We start from the raw sequence: 26280 nt of genomic DNA, 5'->3' as shown, positions 1-26280 counted from the left end.
TATAATTTATTTTTTGTGGTTAGAGACATCAACCGGCAAATTCAGTGATTGGTTTTGAGGTAAAATCATAATTTTGTGTTTTGGTTTTGCAATTCAACTACAAAATCTTGCTTCTTTTATTGATTCAGAAATTTTCGTGATTCAGTGATTTTTGTTTCAATTTTGTAAAATCATAACCTATTTAACAAATATAATTTTTGGTCCCTTTTCTGTTTACAAGTACTTTCTTTTTCTTCCAGATTTTTCTTTTGAAATATATTGTTATAATAATTGTAATAAATAATTGATAATTGATATTATTATATTTCCTGGCATAGTATTTTATGTTTCCATGCGTTTTATGCATAGCGAGCATTTTGAGTTTTATGCATTCCATGCGAGCTTGGTTTTATGCATATACAGAGTGGGCCAAAGAAAACAGTCCACCTCGATATTTGGCAGTATTTATTAGATTTTAATGGGTCATGTACTAGCCCATTTGAAAGGTTATTCAATTCTCTATTCAGTAATATATAAATTAATATAATTATTGTTACAGGATGTCCAAGAACAAAAATTTAATTAAATTGATTGACACAAAAAGAAGAATGTATGTAGTTTATTTAATTCAAAATACATTTTACTGCTGTCACAAAACATAAAAAAAAATGTTTTTTAATAAATAAACATTGCTTTTCGCTTAAATCTTGAATACACGTAACGAGTATTGTAGCGAGACAGTGTTCTCAGCCGAGTGCTCGTTTGGTATAAACATACTAACGAGTACTCGACCCAGTCATATGGTGAGACAGTCACTCGGATCTTGTTCTATTTACTAGGCTGAGTCTTCGGCCTCCCACCCTTCAATCGTATACTCGCCAATACACTCGGTATGTGTAAACAACACTCGCTGTGTAACTGTGCATATTACCACTTCATAAGACTTGTGGAAATTAATGTGATTTGTGATTCTCAAAAATTGCTAACAAATGGAACTCAGATAGGACAATAAAGTTTAGTTCAATTCTATCTCTAAGTCACAACCGTGCTTATGAAATTTCAAATCTTTGGAGTATAAAAATAAACAAAAACGTGATGCAACATATGTATCGATTGTAGAAGAAATAAATATTGTTGGTTTGAAAACTCAGGAAGTTAAATAAGAAATAAAAAAATCAATTAATCGAAGAAATCGGGAGCAGCGAGATTTGGTCTTCTTAAAATCCATTGTCTATATTCCAAAGCAGCTTATCTCCTTCTCATAATATATTCGTCAATCCTTGTATAAAAAATGGTATATTATAAGCGGTTTGATATATTTTTAAACGCTTTTATTTAGTTCAATAGATTGCGTCAAATTTTTGGATGTTAATTTGACTACCTTTTCTTCCATGCAAATGAATGAAAATTTGCAGACATATGCATTCGCGGGAACAATACACGAATAGACAACAAAAAATTTTTGTTTATGTTTATTAATTGTTTAAATAAAAAAAACGATTTTAATGGAAAAAGGCCTAAATTCTCTTGTTTTTTACAATGTAGAAACTTGAAACTTTTATGGATTGTAGCTAATGATATAACCTATACATAATTTCACTTTTTACGTAAATTGTTTACGTTATATGTCATAAATAAACAATAAAATTTTAAATTTTGAACACTTATATATTTGTTTATACAGTACGATGCAAATGAAAGGAACAAATTCGTTATTTCGTAAAAAGGCGACTATAAGGAAAAATCCCGAAAGAGGTCCATTTTTATTTTTAAATTACGATATTTTGGCATATATGTCATACTAGTGACAACATCCATCTGGCGCGATGACGTAATCGATGATTTTTTAAATGAGAATAGAGGACATGCGATAGCTCGTTTGAAAGGTCATTCAATTCTTTATTCAATAATAAAAAATGTATATAATTATTTGTACAGGGTGTTAAAAAATAATTTTTTAATTAAATTATTTGACAAAAAAGAAGAATGTGTGTAATTTATTTAACTCAGAATACATTTTACAGTTACCCGTAAACAGAAAAAATGTGTATTTCAGAAATAAACATTGCTTTTCGATTAAATTAAATATTCAAGCCAGCTCCCGCCAGCCACCTGCCTCTTGGAAGTTTTAACATTCAATTTAAGCGAAAAGCAATGATTATTTGTGATATAAACATTTTTGTCTGGTTTCTGCGAGCAGTAAAATGTATTTTAATTTAAATTTAATAAGTTACACACATTATTCTTTTTTTAAACGCTTTTCTTTAGTTCAATAGTTTGCGTCAAATCTTTAGAGGTTAATTTGCCTGCCTTTTCTTCAATGCAAATGAATGAAAATTTGCAGACATGCATTCGCGGGAACAATACACGAATAGTCAATAAAAAAAATTTGTTTATGTATAATAATTGTTTAAATAAAAAAAAACGATTTTAATGGAAAATGCTTAAATTCTCTTGTTTTTTACAATGTAGAAATTTGAAATTTTTACGGATTGTAGCTAGTGATATGAACTATACATAATTTCACTTTTTACGTTAATTGTTTACGTTATGCTTCACAAATAAACAATGAAGTTTCAAATTTTTTGCCGATTCCGACTAGTCTTTATGTTTATACATCATATGTTTTATATACATATTTTAATAAACATGACGATATATTTTAATGTTTGAAAAGTGTAAGACTAAAAAGTAAAAAATAAAAAAATATGAAAAAAATTTTTTAGGAAACGCTTTTCTTTAGTTCCGAGTGACTAAAATTAAAAATATTAAAAAATTAACTAAAAAGCAAAAAATAAAAAAAAAATTGAAAAAATCCAACAAATTCGTTAAAGAAAAGCGTGGGGCGAAAACCGTTTATTCGATGAAGACGCGCCACGCTTTTCTTTGACGAATGTGTTAATTTTTTTTTTATTTTTTGCTTTTTAGTTGATTTTTTAATATTTTTAATTTTAGTCACTCAGAACTAAAGAAAAGCGTTTCCTAAAAAATTTTTTTTCATATTTTTTTATTAATGTTAGCTTTATGATACATAAGTACACTACTCCTTGTTTTTGTGAATCGAAACTGAGCTGACTCGCCTCCAAATTCAAAAATTGCCAAATACGTATAAACCATCTCTCGCCCTCACCACTTTCTCGGCCTAGTAACAGTTTGTTGTCTCGCCACTGTACTCGTTACGTGTAATCAAGCCATTAATTTCAATTTTCAAGCTGACACCCATCTGCTTCTTGGTAGGTTGAATATTGAATTTAAGCAACAAACAATATTTATTTATCAAATAAACATTTTTTTCTGTTTTCTGTCAGCAGTATAATGTATTTTGAGTTAAATAAATTACATACATTCTTCTTTTTGTGTCAATTAATTTAATTCAAAATAATTTTTCTTGGACACCCTATATAAATAATTATGTCAAAGTTAATATTACTGGATAGAGAATTGAATAACCGTTCAAATGAGCTAGCACACGACCCCCATTCCCTATTTAAAAATAAGGGGTGGGGAAGAGGAAGGTGGGGGTTGTGTCCCCCTTAGATCAAAAATCGACCTGTTTTGTCATTTCCCTATAATCTAATAAATACTGCCAAATATCGAGTTTGACCCAGCCTGTATATCCTGTAAATATCCAGGCAGCAAAATTACATACAAATTCTATCGAAAAGTATATTTGAAATGTTTTTCACATGTTTCATTTTGCCGTCCCAGGACGGATACGTGCAGGACCTGCGATTTGCTTGCTTTTAAGATTTCAGGTTCCAGTGGATCTGGATTAGTAACTGCTAAACGAGAGCAATTACTTCATCACTGCAAGTATAAGAGAGCCCTTCAATGTATGAATAAGGACTCGTATGATTCACGTTTTCCCAATTGTGACTTTTGTATGATATCTGTGGATCTTCAGCAAGTTTTACTGGTACCAAATTTAACACATAGTAATATGTACTATAGTAGACAACTGAGTTGTTATAATCTGGGCATCCATGTATCTCATGTAAATAAAGCTTTTATGTGTATGTGGGATGAAACAAAAGCTTGTCGTGGAAGCAATGAAGTTGGATCCTGCATTTTACGTCTAGTGAATTCATGTGACATTTTTGATAAAAAGAAACTGGTTCTATGGTCCGATAATTGTGCCGGACAAAATAAGAACCGCACTCTTATTTTTTAATGATGTTTTTGGTGCAAATGGGACAGTTTGACGAGATTGTTCAAAAATTTCTATTAAGCGGGCATAGCTTTTTATCGTGTGATCGGGAATTCGCGATTATTGAAAAAAGGAAAAGAGTCTCAAAGTGTTTTACCCCGATGGATTTACAGCAAGTGGTTGCTTCTGCTAAAGTTACAGGGGAACCATTCACTGTAGTTGACATGGAACATTCGTACTTTTTAGACTTAAAAAGCGCCTGCGATTCCGTACTAAAAGTAAATTTTCCAATATCAAAGGCTACTATGATAAAAGTTTCTAAAGATTATCCAGGTATTGTTCAGTATAAGACCACATACAGTGACATAGACACTTGGAAATGTATCAATGTACTAAAAAAGGGGCTAAACCTGACGATATTGGAAAAGCTTGGATATCATGCTGTTCTAAGCCACTTTTGTCGGAAGGCAAGAAAAAAGATTTGTCAGCCATGTTGGATTTTTTGCCAGAAAGTGCTAAAGGCTATTACCACAATATTTTAAAGTAAAACATTTTAATAACTTCGTATGTTAGTAATAATTCTTTGGTTATTTAACCGTTATGTTTTATGTAATAATACATTTTCCGTTCAAATGGTTCTAAGTACCATGGTACGTAGAACTTTCCTTAAATACAATTTTTTTAGCATACAAGGAGTTAATTTTTTCTTTTTAATTACACAGGTTATGAGCGAATATACCCCTATGTTACAAATAAAATACATGTTAATAAAGTTTTTAACTTAACATTTGACTTAGACAGTTTTTCTATTTCCTGACAAAAATAACGAAAGGCACTTAGAACGTTTGGAATTTCTACCCTTCTTAAATTTTCGTTCGAATAAGATGAAGAAATCCGTATAAGTTAATAGAATCGTTTGTCAAAAATACAGCAGTTTGTTTACCTTTCTACTTGATAAGTACTTGATAACATTAAAATTTGTTCTTTATTTGTATTTGACAAACATCACTTAAAATTCCAATTTAAATTGGCTCTCTTATCAGATTTATATTTAGCCTCTTGAACAATGACATATTGATGAAAAGTAAGAGGTCATTATAGAAATGTTTGCTTTACTATAGTACTTTTATTTTAGTTGCACGATATTATGCAGCTTTGTTAATAGGCCTAATAGAAAAACAATTTTTTAGAAGATTTTAATTCTTTTTTACTTTTTGGCAATATTCTCTAGTTTAACTAAAATCTCTCTCTCTCTCTCTCTCTCTCTCTACTTTTCTCCAAAATGTATTTTGACTTTTCTCCTCCTCATTCATTGAGCCCTTGTGAGGGTGTGGTAACACTCTAAATATTGTTAGCTTGCTGTCTCGATTGGCTGCCATTCTGTGCCAGATGGACGGCTTCATTTAAGGATTTTCCTATTAGAGTCCTCATTTGGTCTGCTCATCTTTTTGTAGACCGTTCTCTTGGTCTTTGGCCTTCTATCTTTCTTTCTCCTACCAATAGTTCCGAATTCCCCGTTCTTCTGGTTATGTGGCCGAAGTAATATAGGTATGCTCGGTTTGTTTTTTCATAGCCTATCTTTTGTACATATTAAGCTCTTGTATATAAACTATTCCAGATTCGACAGGTTAGTAATGTGGGTTGTTCAGGACACGCGTAGAATTCTTCTATAGATCCACATTTAGAATGCTTGCTGCAGATGTAGCAATGGAAAAAATAAGAGCACTAACGAACCTGAACTTAGTATTCCTTGTTAGGTCTTTCCATAATTTAGTTAATTTAAATGAATGTCGACTCGATTCAAGTACTCTGTTTAACCCAGGTATGACAATACTAAAAGGCCCCGCTAGGAAAATATTCCAATTTGCGGTTCAGAGAACCTGTATGAATCGAGCTTTTGTACTCTTATACAGAGTATGGCATTATTAAAAATAGAAAATCTACGATCTGGTTTTGATTTAAATTTGTCTAGTGCCATCCCACGATAGTAGTATTTCTAGGTCTACCCGTTGTCAAGGAGGCTCTACAGAAGACAAATTTACACCAACATATCCGTAGTTTCTCGGTATAAAATAAAACTATTTATACCGCAGTATTGTTAGAAAGCCCTCTAACGGAGAATAAGTGAAATGAATGTCGACTCGATTCAAGTTCTCTGTTTAACCCAGGTATGACAATACCAAAAGGCACATCTAGGAAAATATTTCAATTTGCGGTTCAGAGAACCTGTATGAATCGAGTCATTGTACTCTAATACAGAGTACATTATTAAAAATGTTTTTTGCAGAGCCTCCTTGACCACGGGTAGACCTAGAAATAGTAATATCGGGGGATAGCAGGAGACAAATGTAAATCTAAACGAATCCGTAGATTTTCTATTTTAATAATGCCATACTCTGTATCAGAGTACAAAGACTCGATTCATACAGGTTCTCTGAACCGCAAATTGGAATATTTTCCTAGCGGTGCCTTTTGGTATTGTCATACCTGGGTTAAACAGAGAACTTGAATCGAGTCGACATTCATTTCACTTATTCCCCGTTAGAGGGCGTTCTAACCATACTGCGGTATAAATAGTTTTATTTTCTACCGAGAAACTAAAAACGTGTTAGTGTAAATTTGTCTTCTGCAGGGCCTCCTTGACAACGGGTAGACCTAGAAATAGTACTGTCGGGGGATAGCAGGAGACAAATTTAAATCAAAACGAAACTGTAGATTTTCTATTTTTAGTTAATTTAGTTGCTTCGGCTCGGTCAGAGAGGTACGGTGGAATTAGATATAAAATTTAATAGGAGAGTGCCGCTTTTAGAAAGATGTATTATGTAACACAGGCCTAAAATTGGCATTGCGATTCCGTCTCTTTGGTGGTACGTGTTTCCCGTTTTACTCTATGGTGTCGAGTCTTTGACTGTGAATAAAAGTCATCTAAATCGCATGGAGGTTTTCGAAGTGTGGTACTACTAGTGATGTGAGTCGAGAATATTTCCAAGCGAATATTCGCGAACACTGGAAAATTTCCGAGAATATTCGCCTGTAAAAATTGGAAATATTCTTCTGAGCACGAATATTCCCGGAAACTTTCAATGGAAAATTCTCGAGAATATTTCCGACAACTTTCGAGAATATTTCCGAGAACTTTCCATAATATTTCCGGGAACTTTTGAGAATATAAAGCATTTACATTAGGCACTCAGTGTGATGGCTGGTCAAATATAAGAAACCAATATGTTATTAACTTTAAGGGCGTTTAGACGCCGCGATACATGCGAGTAATTTATTGTGACGATAAATTGCTACGATTTACGAATTACTGTTTAGACGCTGCGATAAATTATTGCGATCAATTAAGTGGCGTTTAGGCGCCGTGATAAATGCGAGCAATTTATTGTGACGATAAATTGCTACGATTTATTGATTTTTATAAAGCTGTTTATAAGCTGCGATATATTGTCGCGATTGATTATAAACTGAAACAACTCTATCGTTACAATAAATTGATGCAATCCGATAGGTACGAAGTCCAATCCCGATAAATCGCTGCGATGTACCGTTTACACCCAACGATAAATTGAAGCAAGTCGATTGATATCGATAAATTGCACGGATTAATCGCTGTGTCTAAACGCTGCCTTATAAACTGAAACAACTCGATCGTTACAATATATTGATACAATCCGATACCAACTCCAATCCCCCAATTCCGATAAATCGCTGCAATGTACAGTTTACACTCAACGATAAATTGAAACAACTCGATTGATATCGATAAATTGCTGCGATTTATAGCGGTGTCTAAACGCTGCTTTGACAACACCTGAACCAGTAATGTGTATACTTTTACAGATTGTGAAAGGCACACAGCTGAATATCTTTCACAAGAAATAATAAATAATATAATATAAAGGAAGTCGGCTGAAAAATTTTGTGGGGTTGTTATAGACAATGCAGCATCAAAGGATCATTTTGCCAAAGGCAAAATGATCGATAAAAAACAAATATAATTTTATTGAAGCATATTCCTGTGTTTCTCATACATTAAATTTGCTGGTGTCTGATTTGATGAACCTACATTCTCTTAAAAATGTTGAGGCATGTTTTAAAGAAATAGTTTAAAAGGGAACTAATTCCCACATATCTCTTGCCCGATTTAATACAATCTAGCTTCAAAACTACAATAAAGTTATATCATTAAAACTTCCTGTAAAAACTACATCGGGTTCAATCCTTAATTGTAAAATAGCCTTATTGTGTTTGAAAGTGATTTACAAATGCTTATAGTCATAGAGGGAGAAAATTTAAAATTTTCACGGAATTTTAAATAAAACTGACTGGATGATGAAATATTTTGAATAAAGTTGCAAAAAGTAGCAGTTGTGCTAACACCAATAATAATTGTAAAATGGATTACTTTATTGAAAGGCAATATGTTTAAATTATCCCAGGTTGTCGAGGCATTTAAGGACATAGTAAATATTTTTACCGAGAATATTCCATTACTTCCAATCAGTAAGCCCGAGGAAAAGGAATGCTTATTTCTAAATTAGAAAAAAAAAAATAGAAAAAATGGAAGTGAAGCCTGTCCACTATGCTGCAAACTTACTCGATTCTTTTAACAGGACAAAACATCACTGGTAAAGAGCATATATTAGCTAAGCTGTGTATAGACAAAATATTATCCAACCATCCCAAGTTTATTGACAAGAAGAAAACATTTTTACAGAACTAACATACAATAGACATACAACATACATACAATACAGACTAACATACAATAGACTAACAAGAAAAAATACAATATTTCCATAAGTTTCCGAAAGTTTCCAATATTCCCGGAAAGTTTCCGGAAACTTTACATCACTAGGTACTACAGAAGAATTTTAAAAGTTTCTTGGGTGGAGAAGATTCGAAACTCAACAATACTAGAACGTCTCAGCAAGACTACTGAGATTATAAAAAGCATCAAGAAGAGAAAGCTGTAGTAATTGGGCCATCTAATGAGAGTTCCCAAATATAGGTTGCTACAAAATATTATGCAATGAAAATAGCCGGCCAATGTAGTCCAGGACAAAGAAAAACTTAGTTATTAAAGAACTTTTTAAATTGGTATGGTATTGATACAGGCATGGTATTTAGGCAGTGAAAAAAATTAAGATAGCTACGATGATAACCAATGTTCAGTACACGGTACATGAAAAACAAGCTTCGGTCATTTCTAGTCTACGCTTGATTTCTGAGGAGCTATCACCATTGTTGCCTACACTGAACCAAAAAAGTACGTAAATATAATGAAAAAAACATTTATTAAAAAACGGGGAGCATTAATTTTCGTCCAATGATCAGTATCGTTGGTCCAATGTAAGTAGATACATTAACTAATGCTCAAAAACATTAATTTTTATGAATTAGTACGTTCATTCAATGTACTTTCTAGTTAAGAATCAATGTATCGGCACATTGAATCAATGTTTTTTTCATTATATTTACGTACTTTTTTGGTTCAGTGAATGTCATCTTCGTGTATATTTGTATTGTATAACATACAAATAGTTAATAAGTAAACAAAATGACGACTTAATATCTAGATAAATATTACAAATATAGGTTGAAGCAAACGATTTTTTGCCGATTCTCAAACTAATGTTAAGTAATATCTATAAGTTTAAAGAAAAAAAAACATATATTTTTAATTAACACAAATGTAATTTGGAAAAAACTGAATAACTAAATATAACAAAAATTGATTCTTCTTATAAAATATATAAAAATATATTTATATTATATAAAAAATGTATACCTGATATCGTGAAAATAAATACATCTACAATAACATCTCCATAAATACAACATCTCTCTGGGATTAATTATCACCACCCATACAAAAAACAAATGGTTGAATTGCATTTTTCTTTGATTTCAAAAATCTAATATTATGATCTTCGACTTCTTGCTGGGTCTTCCCGATGTAAGAATGATTACTGGAAATCTCTGATGGTATATTTTATTAGTTTGTACAAAATATCGATGTAGAACCCAAAGAATAACTGCATGTTAGCCATCTACAATTTATATTAATAATTATTATAAAAAAATAAATCTAAATAGTGAACATAGTTGTATTTTTGGGTATCACTTTTTTTATAGAAATATTTTAATTTATCCTGAAAAAAACTGCTAGATATTGAGATGTTTATTTTTACTTTGATAGATACTACCGACTGCAAGAGTTAATAATATTTTTCAATTATTTACGGTTTAATCACCTAAAGATTTAATTTACTAATCTTTTATAAGATTATACCATTTAGAAATATTTTCAAATGTTTCATATTTTCTTTTACCTATGTGTCGAATTAGCTTTTGAAAAAATTTACAGAGAACAAAAATTAATTAATACTAAATATGCAGAATTGAATAATGAAATAGGTAGAACTTACATTCCGTAATGTCTTCATGGGTAATCTTTTCAAATAAAAATTTATTTGTTTTATTCTTGATATGACTTTCACACCGAAGAAAAGAGATAATTCTTTCGAAATTATTGCTGTCCCATCCATCAATAAGTCCATTTCCATTTCCAAATGCCACTCCAAAGTCCATATCAATCTGCAAAAGTGGAAATAGAAGGACAACTTATTTTTATAGAAATCCAACAAAATAATTTATTAATAGTTAAAAATATATGTAAATACATACCTTAGAAAAATCAACCAAATCACTAGTACCAAACACCGCTCCTCAGAGTCTGCAGGGTGACTGTCTGCTAGGAGGCTGCAACTGTTGTCACGTGATTTTTTTACACCAATAAAAACACTTATAGAGTTTTAAGAAATGTATCGGTTTATGCACAAGATCATTGCTACAATGAATTGATTATTGATTCAGGTATATTACATTAATACAATGATTGCGTTACATCAAAACAATGTATCGAGTTATTAATCAAAGTCGAAAACATTAATTTAATGTTACGAAAACATTGATTCAATAAACGAGTTCATAATTTAAAGAACACTGTACATTAGTGCAACGTTTTATATTCATTAATTTAACCGCGTAATCCTGATGTATAATTTCATATATACAATGAACAAATTATTAGTATTATGAAAAAAGTCATTGGATAGATAAAAAGATTCATTGGAATAATGATTCTATTCATTATTTTTTAATGAATAGAATTACATTGTAATAATGAATATGGTCGTTACTTAATGACTACATGTTTATAGTATTAACGAAATTTTCATTGAATTAATGTAAACAAAGTCAATGATTGGCGTTCATTGGTACTATGTACAATATTTCTTTCAGTGTATCAGGGAACCCAAGTATAAAAATCTGTCTACTACTTTAAAATTCGCCACTTTCTGTATGTGTGGTGCATTATTAAGTGTCATGTCTACCATCATTATTTTTGTTTTCCTGGTGTTGCTCTGAAGTCCTCATGCTTTGCTTACTCAGCTTTGCCGTTCGGTAATGATAATCATGTAGACTGAATTTGCTGCTAATATAACTACTCCATTCTCAAATACTCCCATATTTCCCATTATCTTCCAGAGGCGGATAGAACATGTAGAATGAGTTTCCAGAAATGAGTAGGGGCGAGGATACAATCCATTGCTCTCCGTAGTGAGCACAACTTTAGACTCTTCTGATGTGGAGCAATAATATTTATCAGACAATACACGTGTTAAAACCTGTATTTATAATCATCAAATATACGGTAATTCATAATTGCTTGTATCTTGTTTTCCAAAAAACTAGTAATATTGAATAAACAAAAACAAATACGATCTACCAAATATATTAGCTGATTAACTGCAAGATAATTTTTCATGCCTCCTACATTATAATAGTCCAAGAAAATTTCTTAATTTTTGATATGTTTCTAGTTAGATTTAAGCGATCTGGTAGTTTTTAATTTAATGTACATCAATTCTTCTTATGCTTTTACCAATTTCAGTTGTTGTCTCTATAAATTAACCAGCTGAGGAGCTAGTTCATTTTGCTTATTAGCTGGTTCTTCTTCTTCATGTACCATGTCCTTTAAGAATATTGGTTACCATCATAGCTATATTAATTTTATTCACTCCCACCCTAAATAGCGTGCTTGTATGAACCACGAAGTTCTTGATCGTCTGGACTGTGTTTGACTGCTATTTTACCTTGCATAATATTTTATAGCAACATATATTTTGGACCTCTTATTACATATCCGAAATACTCCAACTTTCTTTTTATGATGCTTTTTATAATCTGAGTAGTCTAGCTGAGACGTTCTAGTATTGTGGAGTTTCTTCTTCAGTTTCTTCTTTCTCTAGTATCTTCTCCATCCAAGGAACTTTTAAAATTCTTCTATAGCACCACATTTCGAAAGCCTCAAGGCTTTGGAATGCAGGGTTTGGCTGGTTATAAAATTGAAAATGCCAGTGGTGTGATTTTCTGTCTGGCTCCCAATAATTATTCTCAGCTGCCTCTCACTTGCCGGTGAATCCCACAATTATCTTAACCATACCGATCCTTATTTTAATTTTCTGATCACAATACCACTTATTTGATAGCGTGAATTCATTTTATTTAAATTTCTCAAGCGCATATATAATAGTCCAAGTAACCAATATAGTGAAACGGGTCAGCGTTATGGGTTTTAGTAGTTCGGCTGTAAGCTATTATAGTCCGACGGCTGGTTTTTTCTTCTTCTTCTTTAAGTACCGTGCCCAAATTTTAGGCGTGGTTAGCTTGCATGACAATTTGTCGATATCATTCTCGACCTTTTTGAAATTTACTTATTTGTAATTGAATCGTTTTCTGTTAATTGACTATGTAATTAAAATTATTTATGTTTACTTAGATATACATACACGGTTAAAGCAAGACGTATCCTATGTATGTGCTAAAATGAATGTTTAACGTTTTTATTTACATTTCACCTTACAGGAACCCTTCTATTTTTATAACAAAAATGTTTCATGTTGAACAAAATGTTTGTAATCTGCATGCAAAACAATACTCTACATTCTATTAACAATTTGCTTCCCAACTAAAACGGTTATCTTACTAAAACTATTTAAACGATGTAATTCAATTGTAAACAAGAACAGTTTAAATTTTGCCACCTATAACGCCGTTCTACAATATAAATAATATAATTAACTAATACTCTGGGCTAATTAGCAAAATACAAGGAAAAGTTATTTACCAGCAATTTTATTGCTGGAATCGAACCTTATGATTCCATATATTAATAATATAGGTATGAAAAGTCCGCAGATAGTGTGCTACTTTTTTTATAAACAAAATGGCGCCCGAAAATCGTGTTTTTTTTTTCAATTTTTGCTCTATAACTCCAAAGATTTTAACTTTACACCAAAAACACCCAAATAAAAATTCACCGCAATTAAAATATGCATAGAGACGTGTTTTTCTCGATTCACTTCGACGAAAAATTTCCCCGGAAAAAGCGGGTTTTTCTAATAAAATCTTTAATTTTCAACTAAAATTTTAGATAAGTATTTGTTAATCAATAATTAAATAAGTTGGTAATCTCAAAGCTCTTTTCGTATAGATTATATTTCCAGAAGCCGATGGAAATTGAATGAACAGTTTAGCAACAATTTAATTGTTAATTAAACATTTACGGTCACTATAATAACGGCAATAATTATGATGCATAAGAATAACTATGATTTTTTCATAAAAAGACACTATACATATCTAATGTACTTTACAGAATTAAAATTGGACTTTTTAAGCGGCCTCAAGAATATTTTAAAATTATAAACAATTTTTTGGCTTATAAAAAAATAGAATATCTCGGAAAATATTAAACTAAATTAAGTTCTGAAAACGGTATTCGAAAAACAGTGGTAGGATGCTTTTTTTAAAAGGAAAAACGTTTAATTATAACGAGTGGTTCCTGAGATACAACCGGTCAAAGTTGACCGGAATTTACGGCAAAGATATAAACAATAGGATCATAATTTTCAAAGCATCACCTTTTTGTTTTTGTCCTCTTTCGCCACACCAATTTTCATATCGTTAAAATACTCATAACATATATTATTATAATAAAAACTATCGATAATACGTGTGAAAATTGCCAAAAATAGCAAAATTCCAATCAAAAATTAGGTTGGAGAAAATGTAACCCTCAAAGATCAAAATCGGTATACGTTAAAAAAATGAATTTTCTCGGCTTCCCATGAAGCAATTTCCTTCATTCTTTTTTTTTGTTCCCTAATAACTCGAGTAGAGCCATCGAACTAACTCGTTATTAAATGTCAAACTTGCTTTTGTTTTGTTATAATAGATTAATTTATTTAAAAGAACAGAAAACTACATATTTTTTCCAGTTGTAGGCTTTTTTTTAGATAAATTTACTACAAGTGTACCTTTTAAAGTTAAAACATAAATATTCTCATTTGAAAGCTATATAATTATTTAAACAATTTTTATTTAAACAAATTAAAATTTTGTGTTATAATAAATAAATTAATTTATTATAACAAAACAAAAGAAAGCTTGACATTTAATAATGCGTTAGTTCGATGGCTCTACTCGAGTTACTTGGGAACAAAAAAAGAATGAAGGAAATTGCTCCATGGGAAGCCGAGAAAATGCATTTTTTTTAACGTATACCGATTTTGAACTTTGAGGGTTACATTTTCTCCAACCTAATTTTTGATTGGAATTTTGCTATTTTTGGCAATTTTCACACGTATTATCGATAGTTTTTATTATAATAATATATGTTATGAGTGTTTTAAGGATATGAAAATTGGTGCGGAGAAAGAGGACAAAAATAAAAAGGTAACGGTTTAAAAATTATAATCCTACTGTTTACATCTTTGCCGTAAACTCCGGTCAACTTTGACCGGCTGTGTCTCAGGAACTACTCATCATAATTAAACGTTTTTCCTTTAAAAGAAGCATCCTGCCGCTGTTTTTCGAATACCGTCTTTACAATTTAATTTAGTTTAATATTTCCCGAGATATTCTATTTGTTTATAAGCCAAAGAATTCTTTATAATTTTAAAATATTCCTGAGGCCGCTTAGATAGTCCAATTTCAATTCTGTAAAGTACATTAGATAGGTATAGTGTCTTTTTATGAAAAAATCGTAGTTATTCTTATGCACCATAATTATTGTTGTTATTATAGTGACCGTAAATTTTTAATTAACAATTCAATTGTTGCTAAACTGTTTATTCAATTTCCATCGGATTCTGGAATTATAATGTATACGAAAAGGGCTTTTACACTACCAAGTTATTTAATTATTGATTAAAAATTATTGATCTAAAAGTTTAGTTGAAAATTAAAGATTTTGTTGGAAAAACCCGCTTTTTCCGGGGAAAGCTTTCGTCGAAGTAAATCGGAAAAAACACATCTCTATGCAGAATTTAATTGTGGTGAATTTTTATTTGAGTGTTTTTGGTGTAAAGTTAAAATCTTTGGAGTTATAGAGCAAAAATTGAAAAAAACACGATTTTCAAGCGCCATTTTGTTTATAAAAAAAGTAGCACACTATCTGCGGACTTTGCATACCTATATTATTAATACATACAATAATAAGATTCGATTCCAGCAATAAAATTGCTGGTAAATAACTTTTCCCAAAAACGGCTTATTCTCCGATAAAATCAGCCCAGACTACTAATTGTAAACAAGAGACCGCATACGACTCAGTTAATAGAGGTAAATTTTACTTGCTATGGTAGAATTTCAAATGCCGCTTCATCTTGTCCAATTAACTGAACTTACACTCACAGGAGCAGGGAGCATGGTAAAAATCCATTGCAAAAATGGACTAAGCTAGCATTAGAAAAAATAATTCGAGAGCCCCAGATTACTACGAGTGGTACTATCTTTAACAAATCAGAACAAATTTTCGGATACGCAGATGACATAGACATCATAGGTAGGTCCACAGAATCTCTGACTGAAGCATTTCGGTCGTTAAGAGCATCTGCACAGAGAATGGGACTAAATATAAATGTTCAAAAAACTAAATATATGTGTGGCACTAGGTCAAGCAACCCGACATCTACAAGAATAATAATTGATGATCTAGAACTGGAGGGTGTCGACACCATTATATACTTAGGCTCACTGCTAACTAAAGATAATAATGTCAGTGAATAGAATCATTAATTCAATGAATCGTTTTATCGATCCAATGACTTTTTTTACAATACTAATAATTTGTTCATTGTATATATGAAACTGTACATCACGATGATGCGGTTAAATTAATGAATATAAAACGTTGCACTAATGTACAGTGTTCTTCAAATTATGACCTCGTTTATTGAATCAATGAACGCACTTCTTGATTTAATGTTTAAGATAAAATATAATTCTGTTAAAGTAAACCGAACTGATGTAAAAGTACATCGATTTAATGAAGCGAGATCATTGTTTTAATGTAATACACCTGAATCAGTGATCAATACGTTGTAGCGATAATCTTTTACATAAACCTGTACATTATTAAAATGTTATGTGTTTCTATTGGTGCAAAAGAGTCACGTGAACAAAATATTTGTAATCTGCATGCAAAACAATACTCTACATTCTATTAACAATTTGCTTCCCAACTAAAACGGTTATCTTACTAAAACTATTTAAACGATGTAATTCAATTGTAAACAAAAACAGTTTAAATGTTGCCACCTATAAAGCCGTTCTATAATATAAATAATAGAATTAACTAATTGTAAACAAGAGACCACATACGTCTCAGTTAGTAGGGGTAAATTTTACTTGCTATAGTAGAATTTTAAATGCCGCTTCATCTTGTCAAATTAACTGAACTTACACTCACAGGAGCAGGGAGCATGGTAAAAATCCAAAACGGTCTCTCAAGACCCTTCCATTGCAAAAATGGACTAAGCTAGCATTAGAAAAAATAATTCGAGAGCCCCAGATTACTACGAGTGGTACTATCTTTAACAAATCAGAACAAATTTTCGGATACGCAGATGACATGTTGTCGGGGTATCCTGAGAGGAATCTGCCACTACCTCTTTTGTTTGTATCTGTCTCTGGAAGGGCTTGACGTAGCCTCTTATTTATTCTGTTACTTGAGTTCTTAGTATTTTCCTTATATTTAGTTTTTTTGTATTGAAATCCTGAAGACAATAGTAAAGAGCTGGTTACAATATGGCTCAGAGACGTGGGTGACCATTAAAGGAATGGAAAATAGAATAAATGCAATGGAAATTATGTTTGGGAGAAGAACCTGTAGATTAACACTAATGGGTAAAGTAAGAAATGAACTAGTTAGGGAACTAATGGATGTGAGGTAGGCAATAAATGATGAAATGGAATAACGAGAATTACTCTGGTACAGTGGGACCCCGATAAGTCGGCCCCGATAAAACGGAAGTCCGGCTAACCCGGACCGATTTTCATCAGACAAAACCAACATTTTTTCACTTTGAGTTTTTTACCAAGAAATTAACAATAATGTGTACAACTGTACGTAATTTAGATGTACTGTGCATATGTATTTCATGTTTTAACAATAATCATAGGTATTTGTTTATTATTTATATGTATTTTACTAATTTTTACCATATCCTCCGGGTAACCCGGATCTTCGATAACCAGGATCGGCCGCGGTCCCGATTAATCCAACTTATCGAGGTTCCACTGTACTTACTCTCTTTCGAAAAATAAATCGTTGTTCATATAGAGGTTCCTAATTGCTACTTAGACTTGTTATAGATAAATAGTTAAGAGCATTTCATTCCAGTTTGAGCTACCACAAGTTCTTCTGGTGAAGGTGAAGATTTTGAAATACGTGCAATGGTCGAGCTTGAATTGAAAAGAAATACAAACGTCTGCTTTCATGTCAACGTGTTTTCTTTACGTAAGGAGTGCAAAAGATGGTGGTTTTCGGCATCGAAAGAGAAGTGTTCTGTAATATACAAACATGGTGACGTCATCATTTTTGACGTGGTGACGTAATTGTTAATTTTTTTAAATTGGAATTGGGGGTTGGTCTTGTTATAAATCATTTTAAGGGTTTTTAATACTGTTATCCAGAAATGGTATAGTTGGTCACTTGCAATTAATTGTTACGGAGTGAAAAAACATTAATTTATTTTCCAGTTTGAGAATTTGCTGCTACTGTTAAAAATTATTAACAATAAGCTGTTTTCAATATTTTAGGTGACACACCCGGTGTTTAATAAACTTTTATTTAGTATACATTATTTTTAGTAAAAAAATGGACAAGGCTAAATAAATACACAAAAACACAACATCAACTAATCGTCAAGAATCAAGGTGTTATTAATAAATAAAAATCGATATAAAATCAAGTTGCCTGCCTAATGTCAATTAAAATATTAGTTGACCTTTTGTCAGATACATCAAATTCCAAGAAAAAAAGTTTTAGAAGTAAATGTGGCTACTTGAATAAACCTAACGCATAGATATTTTATTTTTATACGTTTTGGAGATAAACAAGAACTCGGCAACAGGTATGCGATTTGTTTGTTGCCAAATATCTAGACGGACTTTTCATCCGGTCAAGTCAGTAAAATTAAGAAAAAATTTAGAGAAACTGACTTGTTAAAAATATTCAAAATTCTGGACGTCGCGTCCTAATAAAGAAAGATGGGTATAGAAAACGTGAAACTTGATTATATTCAAGATAATCCTCATAATACTTCACGCAAAATTGCAGCAGACACAGGAATGTCTCAAAACTCGGTGTTATGTGTTCTGAAAGACGAAAAGTCTCATTCTTACAAAATTCAGTTACATCAAGAACTTCACGAAAATGATTGCTGCTGTGTAGCATTTTGCAAGATTAATGTAACTCTGTAATTCACGTTTATTTACTAATTATATATTCTGATGAGGCTAAATTTTTTTCCTAGATGATTCAGTCAATTGTCAAAATTGCAGATGCTGGAGTGACACTAATCTTTACTGGATGACTGAAGGTCTTTTTCAAAAACAAATGTCTGGACGAGAATAATTAATGACACAATTATAGGTCCTTATCCGAAGTAAAAAAGAGAAACTAAACAAAAATATCGGAGAGGACCACAAAAAATCAAGTGGTGGATGCTAAAAGATGAGAAGGAAGGTCTATTCAGGGAAAGAATAGTAGAAAAAATATGTTGGAACATGAAAAGAAGCCCTAACACAATTTGGAGAAAAATGGCCAATATTATTAGAGAGACGGCTATTGAAATACTTGGGAAAACGTCAGGAAAAAAGTTTGAGGATAAAGAGACTTGGTGGTGGTCAAATGAAGTACAAGCTAAAATAAAAGAGAAGAGAAAATTATATAAAAAGTGGCAAGAAACCAGATCGGACATAGATCTTCAAAACTATATGGTCGCCAAAAAGGAAGCGAAAGTAGCAGTAGCAAAAGCTAGAGCAGAAGCGTATTCAAACCTATACGATCAACTTGATACCAGGGAAGGCGAAGCAAAGATATATAAAATAGCCAAACAGAGAGCAAAGAAAGCAAGAGATTTTAATCAGATTAGATGTATCCGAGATGAAAATAATAAAATACTAATTCATGAAAAGGATGTCAAAAAGAGATGGAGAAAGTATTTTGACAGTTTATTAAATGAAGAATTTTACAGACAGCCTGTGGAGTTAACGGAGACAGTAACAGCAATGGTTACCAGAATAACAAACGAGGAAGTAGCTCAAGCGCTTCAAAAAATAAAGAAAGGAAAAGCAGTCGGACCAGATGATATTCCTGGGGAAGTATGGAGAGCATTGGGAGAGACAGGAATAAGTTGGCTATCAGGTCTATTTAATAGAATTATGGAAGTTGGACAAATGCCAGACGAATGGAGAAGCAATATATTAGTACCTGTCTACAAAAACAAGGGAGACATACAACAATGCACAAACTACAGGGCTATAAAACTACTTAGCCACACCATGAAAATATGGGAGAGAGTAATTGATAGACGGATACGTGAAGAAACCGATATATCCGATAATCAATTTGGCTTTATGCAGGGCAGATCAACAACAGATGCAATTTTCATTGTAAGGCAACTGATGGAAAAATACAGGAATAAAGAGACCAACCCTCATATGGTATTCATTGATCTTGAGAAAGCATATGATAGAGTTCCTCGAGAGATACTATGGTGGGCACTCAATAAGAAAAGAGTCCCTGGCGAATATGTAAAGATTGTGAGAGATATGTATGAGGGAGTAACGACTAGTGTTAGAACAGGTGTGGGAGAGACTGATAAATTTCAGGTGAAGGTAGAATTGCACCAAGGCTCGGTGCTTAGTCCTTATTTATTCTCATTAGTTTTGGACCAGATAACAGCGAAACTACAGGGTAGTATTCCATGGTGCCTAATGTATGCTGATGATGTAGTGTTAATAGGAAATAGTGAAAGAGACTTAGAACAAAAACTGGAACAGTGGAGACAAGCTCTGGAGGAAAAAGGTTTAAAACTTAGTAGGACAAAAACAGAGTATTTGGAATGTTCATTTAAAAATGGACTTACTACAAATAAAATGGTATTTTTGGATGGTGAAATGATTGTGAAAAGCAATAGTTTTAAGTACCTAGGATCGGTATTACAGAGTAATGGAGAAATAGATGGAGATGCATGCAGTAGAATTAGAGCTGGATGGATGAAGTGGAAAGAAGCGAGTGGTGTGTTGTGTGACAGAAAAATTCCAATGAAGCTGAAGGGAAAATTCTATAAAACAGCCATAAGACCGGCTATGATGCACGGAACTGAATGTTGGGCAGTGAAAAAGAAAGAGGAACAACGAATGCATGTGGCGGAAATGAGAATGCTTAGATGGATGAGTGGAGTGACAAAGAAGGATAAAATTAGAAATGAGTATATTAGGGGAAGTCTAGGTGTGGCACCAATTGATGCCAAAATGAGAGAGCATAGGTTAAGATGGTTTGGTCATGTTCAACGTCGAGACGTTAATCACCCAATACGAAGAATAGCTGAAGTGCAGATTCCTGGAAGGAGTAGGAGAGGAAGACCAAAGAAGACCTGGGGGGAGACGATAAGGCAGGGCATGTTGGTAGAGGGGATTAACATTGATATGACCCAAGATAGAATTGTGTGGAGAAATGCAATTAGGGAAGCCGAACCCGCATAGGGATAAGGCAAAGAGAATGATGATGATGATGACAATTGTAGGTCCTTATTTGGTTAATCTACAATTATCCACAATTTCTGGGAACAGAGATTACAGCAGTCCTTAATAATATATTCACAAACACAAACAATCCAAAATTATAAGATGATAGTATTTGAGTTTCTAAAACCAGACTTTTCCTAGGAAGTTGATTAGTAGACGAGGGCCAAAAGATTGGCACTAAAATCTCCAGATCTTACATATTTAGCTTTCTTCTATGGAATAAGGAAAATCTACGGGAAAAAATCTAAAATCTACAGGAAGTTGCAAGGCCGAATTAGAGATGAAGTTAATAAAATTACTCTCAAAGTTCAAAGAAATGTATAAAGATAGAGGTATAAATCTACTGAATACCGCACTTAAGCTAACCACAAAAGTCCTAACCAACAAAATCAATAAACTAACAACTTTATCAGATGAACAAAAAGGATATCGCATCCAAGTCGAAGACGTCTTACATTTACTGTATAGAAGAAACATACCAATCAATATTATACAAACCATCAAAAACATCTACTTTCATAATCGAATAGAGGCAAAGATAAATAGAAAACTAACGCAGTTTATACCAGTACAAAGCGGAGTCAGACAAGGTAACTCATTAAGCCTACTGATGCTCTTTAATATAATAATGGACGAAGTAATAGAAGCACTACGTAAAGGTCATGGTTACATAATGGGGAACAAACAAATTCAAATATGTTATGCACACGACGCCGCATTAATCGCCGAGACAGAAGACGATCTTCAAAGATTAACACACATCTTCAATACAACAGCTAAGAAATACAATATGATAATATCAGCAGAAAAAATCAAATGTATGACAACATCTAAGTACCCACTACGATGCAAAATCGAAATTGATGGGAAAATAATAAATCATGAAACAAGGTTAAGATATCTGGGAATGTATATAACCAGTTACAGAGATGTTGAAGAGGAAGTATGATAACAAAGCTTAAAAGCAAGTAAAGCGGCGGGATCTCTTAATGACACAATCTGGAAGAACAAACACCTAAGACAAGACACAAAAGCAAGAATCTATAAAGCAGCAATTAGACCTATATTGCCATACACGACGGAGACAAGACATGACACATCTAAAACGAGACGACTACTAGAAACAACAGAGATGAAAATACTCCGACGAATATCAGGGAAAAGTCTGTTGGATAGGGAGAGAAGCGAAAACATAAGAAGTTTATGCAATGTAGAAGACATAAATGGATGGGTGACAAAACAGAAGCAGGAGTGGAACGAACACATTAGTAGAATGGCAGAGGATAGGATAGTACGAATAGCACGAGATAAGTCACCAAATGGACGAAGAAGTATTGGCAGACCAAGAAAAAGATGGTGCGATAATCTAAAGAATTTAGGAGGCTAATATTGAAAAAGAAACAGGCTTTAAAGCCTACATACAAGAAAGAAGAAGAAGAAGACTCTCAAAGTTATTTGTGATGTGCGAGAAGAATGTGTCTGTGTATTTGCTTATTGTTAAGACACCGGTGGATGGCATATTGAGCATTTAATTTAGTCCAAAAATACTATGTATTGTGTAATAACTTTAATATGCGCATTTTTAGTATTATAATAAAGAATAGAATCAAATTTTAAGAACATGGAAACGAAAATTGATTTGCAATATTAGGCTCGCCAATAAGATTAACAACAGAAGAAATTAAAAATGTATGTAAACAGCTCAAGAGGAACAAGGCATCGGGACCAGTGCAGGAACAAGGGATATATCCGGAAAATTGTTTAACTAAACAGATTATGCGAACATATTCGGCAACTATTTCAAGAATACATAAACGCAATCGAAATCCCTAGATAATGGAAATTATTTCCATTATCCATTAATTATTAAGCATTTCCACTAAAAGAGTTAAAAAATATGAAAATTAGGAGTAGGCATATATAGGAAGGTATTGTAGAATTCAATCGAGAAAGAATATTTAGATTCAGAAGCAGAAGAACAATCAGAACTTCATACGGTTCGATCCACTATTGACCACATTTTCTCCTTAACCTTAATAGAAAAACAGATGGCACGGAATCAAGAAATTCATATATTGTTCGCCGACGTATGAAAAGACTACGATAGCGTTTTACTGAAGAAGCTGTGGTAATCAATGGAAAGCACTAATATTAATATAGAATTAATAAAAGCCGTCAAAGTACTATACATTCAACCCATAACAAAAATAACACAAGATCTATAACATCAAAGGGATTAAAGCAAGGAAGTTGTCTGCCCCCTACTTTATTACCAGAGAACGGCAGTTCTCGCCAGTGGCGCACGCCCACAAACCCCTACACGCGACACTATATATACACGAAATTTTCGATTTTCTAAATCTGACGGAATTGAAAATTGTGCCAACTCCAATCTTAAATTTCAGGAAAAGACTCACCCATTCATATGTCAACCATTCATTTTGGTTCAAGGGTGTGAATTTTACGGCCCTTCCTATTTAGGGCCTATTCTTCGTTCTCGTCCCCAAAACTCCCAAAAACTTCGAAAATTTAAGTCCCACCTTTGCGGTTTCTAATAGTACTTATCACTACCTTTTCAACGCATGTCTAATTTTGAAAATCGATTATACCATTCAAAAGTTACCGAGCTCAGAAATGTGACTAAATTTCTATTTAAAAAGGGAAAATGTTTGTGGATATGTATGTATGTGACTGGAAAAGTTAAACCGATCTGAATTTTTTTTCTATGTTTGAAGAGGGGGTCAGGGTCGATTCAGAACCGGTGTAGTTTGTGACTTTTGACCACCCATACGCCAGCTATAGGACTTGGTACGTACAAAACGGCATATTTTTGGAGGTATATATCTTCGGTTTAAGAAGAGGCAGGAGAACCGCAAATACACCAAATCAATAGTGTTGAGTTAAGATTTAAAATGGTGTTTAAGCCGTGAGGATCAGACATACACGCGGCTCATTATCGCCGAAAAACTGAAAAACTAAAATTTGAAAATTTTGGTTTTTCGACAATTACTCAAAATTTCAACCTACGAATTGCGCCAATAACTGAGTGTTTGTAGAAGGACCCTAGGTGAATCTGATGGTGTATACCTCATATCCGGGAAATTTCGAATTTTTAAGTTATAGGCTTCAAAACTATGATCAAATCTATTTCCTATGGGAAAAACGGTTTTTCAAGCTCAATAATTCCTGCAATAGCTTCAGTTCTCATACTTGACCTGAGATGCATTAGATACTACTTTTCAATACGTTTCACACTCACGTTTAGTGATCAAAATCGTTTAAGCCGTTTAGAAGTTATTAAGCTACAAATGTATTATGAAATTAACGATTATTCCCGAAATGGTTTATGTAGTTGTAGTGGTTACGACGCTAAATTTCATCTGGCAACGGGCCATCCGAGTTCATTAACCGGCCATCCCAATATTTTTTTTCAATATATTTGGAATAGAAAAACTTGGAATAGAATCTAGTGTACATTCGATGGACACTAGATCATTTGGGAGATGCGACAAAGGCGACCATTTATAAAGCTTAACGTGTAATCGAGAAAAATTTTATTCAACTTCATACATTTAATTTATAAAAAACTTTGAAAAACTTCTGATACAAGAATAAAAAACCGCTAAACGCCGTAAAAATGAGTGGCGCATACAATATTCCAGCTACAAAAGATCTGATATGAATATTACGTGGCGCGATAATGTATTTTCATTTTGATGGAAAATAAAATTCTAGTTTTATTTTAAAAGATTTTTCCATAATATTTGCTAAATTTGAAGTAAACGCGCCACAAAAGAGTAACTTTGATACTAGGTCTGGATCCCGCGTATGAAAAAAAAGTTGATTAATAGCAAGCTGAAAATTTGTTAATAGCTTAAGGGTGTCTAGTCGGATAAACTTTGATATATGGGAACATTGGAACAGGGGCAGTTTTAATTGTGGAACAATTTAAAAATTTGGAACGGTCACACCACGAAAACGGCACATTTATTTTGTCCGACAGAACAGACTTAAACTCTCCGAACAGAGATTAAACTCTCATGCAAAAATCAGACTGCTATTTATCATCTGTCATAATTCCTGTCATTTGACATATTCTACATGTTCCACTCATTAAAACGCCCATTTGGTGATAAATAGCAGTCTGATTTTTGTATGAGAGTTTAATCTCCGTTCGAAGAGTTTAAGTCTGTTCTGTCGGACACAATACATGAACCGTTTTCTTGCTCTGACCATTCCAAATTTTTAACGTGTTCCACAATTAAAACTTCCCCTGTTCCAGTGTTCCCATATATCAAAGTTTGTCCGACTAGACACCCTTAAGCTATTAACAAATTTTCAGCTTGCTATTAATCAACTTTTTTTTCATACGCGGGATCCAGACCTATACAGTTTGAATTTTGAAACTCTTATGTGGCGCGTTTTACTTAAAATTTACAAATATTATGGAAAAGTCGTTTAAAATAAAAGTAAAATTTTATTTTGCATCAAAATGAAAATACATTTTCGCACCACGTAATATTCATATCAGATCTTTTGTAGCTGGAATATTGTATGCGCCACTCATTTTTACGGCGTTTAGCGGTTTTTTATTTTTGTTTAAAATATACCTCGAAAGTCCTATAAAAAGATGTAAACAAAAATGTAGAACAATGGGGATACCACTCACTAATACTATGGTATATACGCTCAACTTTGCAGACGATCAAGTAATAATGGCTCAAGATTATGACGATTTAGACTATATGACCCGAAAATTAATTGAAGGGTATGATATATTATGGGGTGTTGAAGTGAATGAAAAGAAACCCGAATACTTTTGCATTGGAGAAGAACAAAACGATCTTATATTAGAAGACATGACTACGGTATAGCACTGCTACGACTACAAATTAATATCTAGGTATCAATATTTCTCACGAAGGAACATTAGACAAAGCCATAAGGGAAAGAAATGGTAGGTAAACATGCCATCACAACGT

General features: G+C 32.6%; 2 protein-coding genes across 3 annotated transcripts in view; both read left to right on the top strand.

Annotated features, from left to right (window-relative positions):
* The window catches only part of LOC114335144 (uncharacterized), a 47870-nt gene extending 47305 nt beyond the window's left edge, over positions 1-565 (top strand). Inside the window, exon 2 of the mRNA XM_050662863.1 lies at positions 539-565. Within this exon, the coding sequence (XP_050518820.1) occupies positions 539-565 (27 nt within the window). The remainder of the gene's footprint in view (positions 1-538) is intronic.
* The window catches only part of LOC114333043 (cGMP-dependent protein kinase, isozyme 1), a 286543-nt gene that overhangs the window by 23779 nt on the left and 236484 nt on the right, over positions 1-26280 (top strand). The gene's annotated exons all lie outside the window — the stretch shown is intronic.

The sequence above is a fragment of the Diabrotica virgifera genome, chromosome 1 (assembly GCF_917563875.1).
Source record: "Diabrotica virgifera virgifera chromosome 1, PGI_DIABVI_V3a".
In the NCBI taxonomy this organism is placed as follows: domain Eukaryota; kingdom Metazoa; phylum Arthropoda; class Insecta; order Coleoptera; family Chrysomelidae; genus Diabrotica; species Diabrotica virgifera.
Note: the sequence above shows the minus strand (reverse complement) of the source record. Positions and strands in the feature narration are given on the sequence as shown.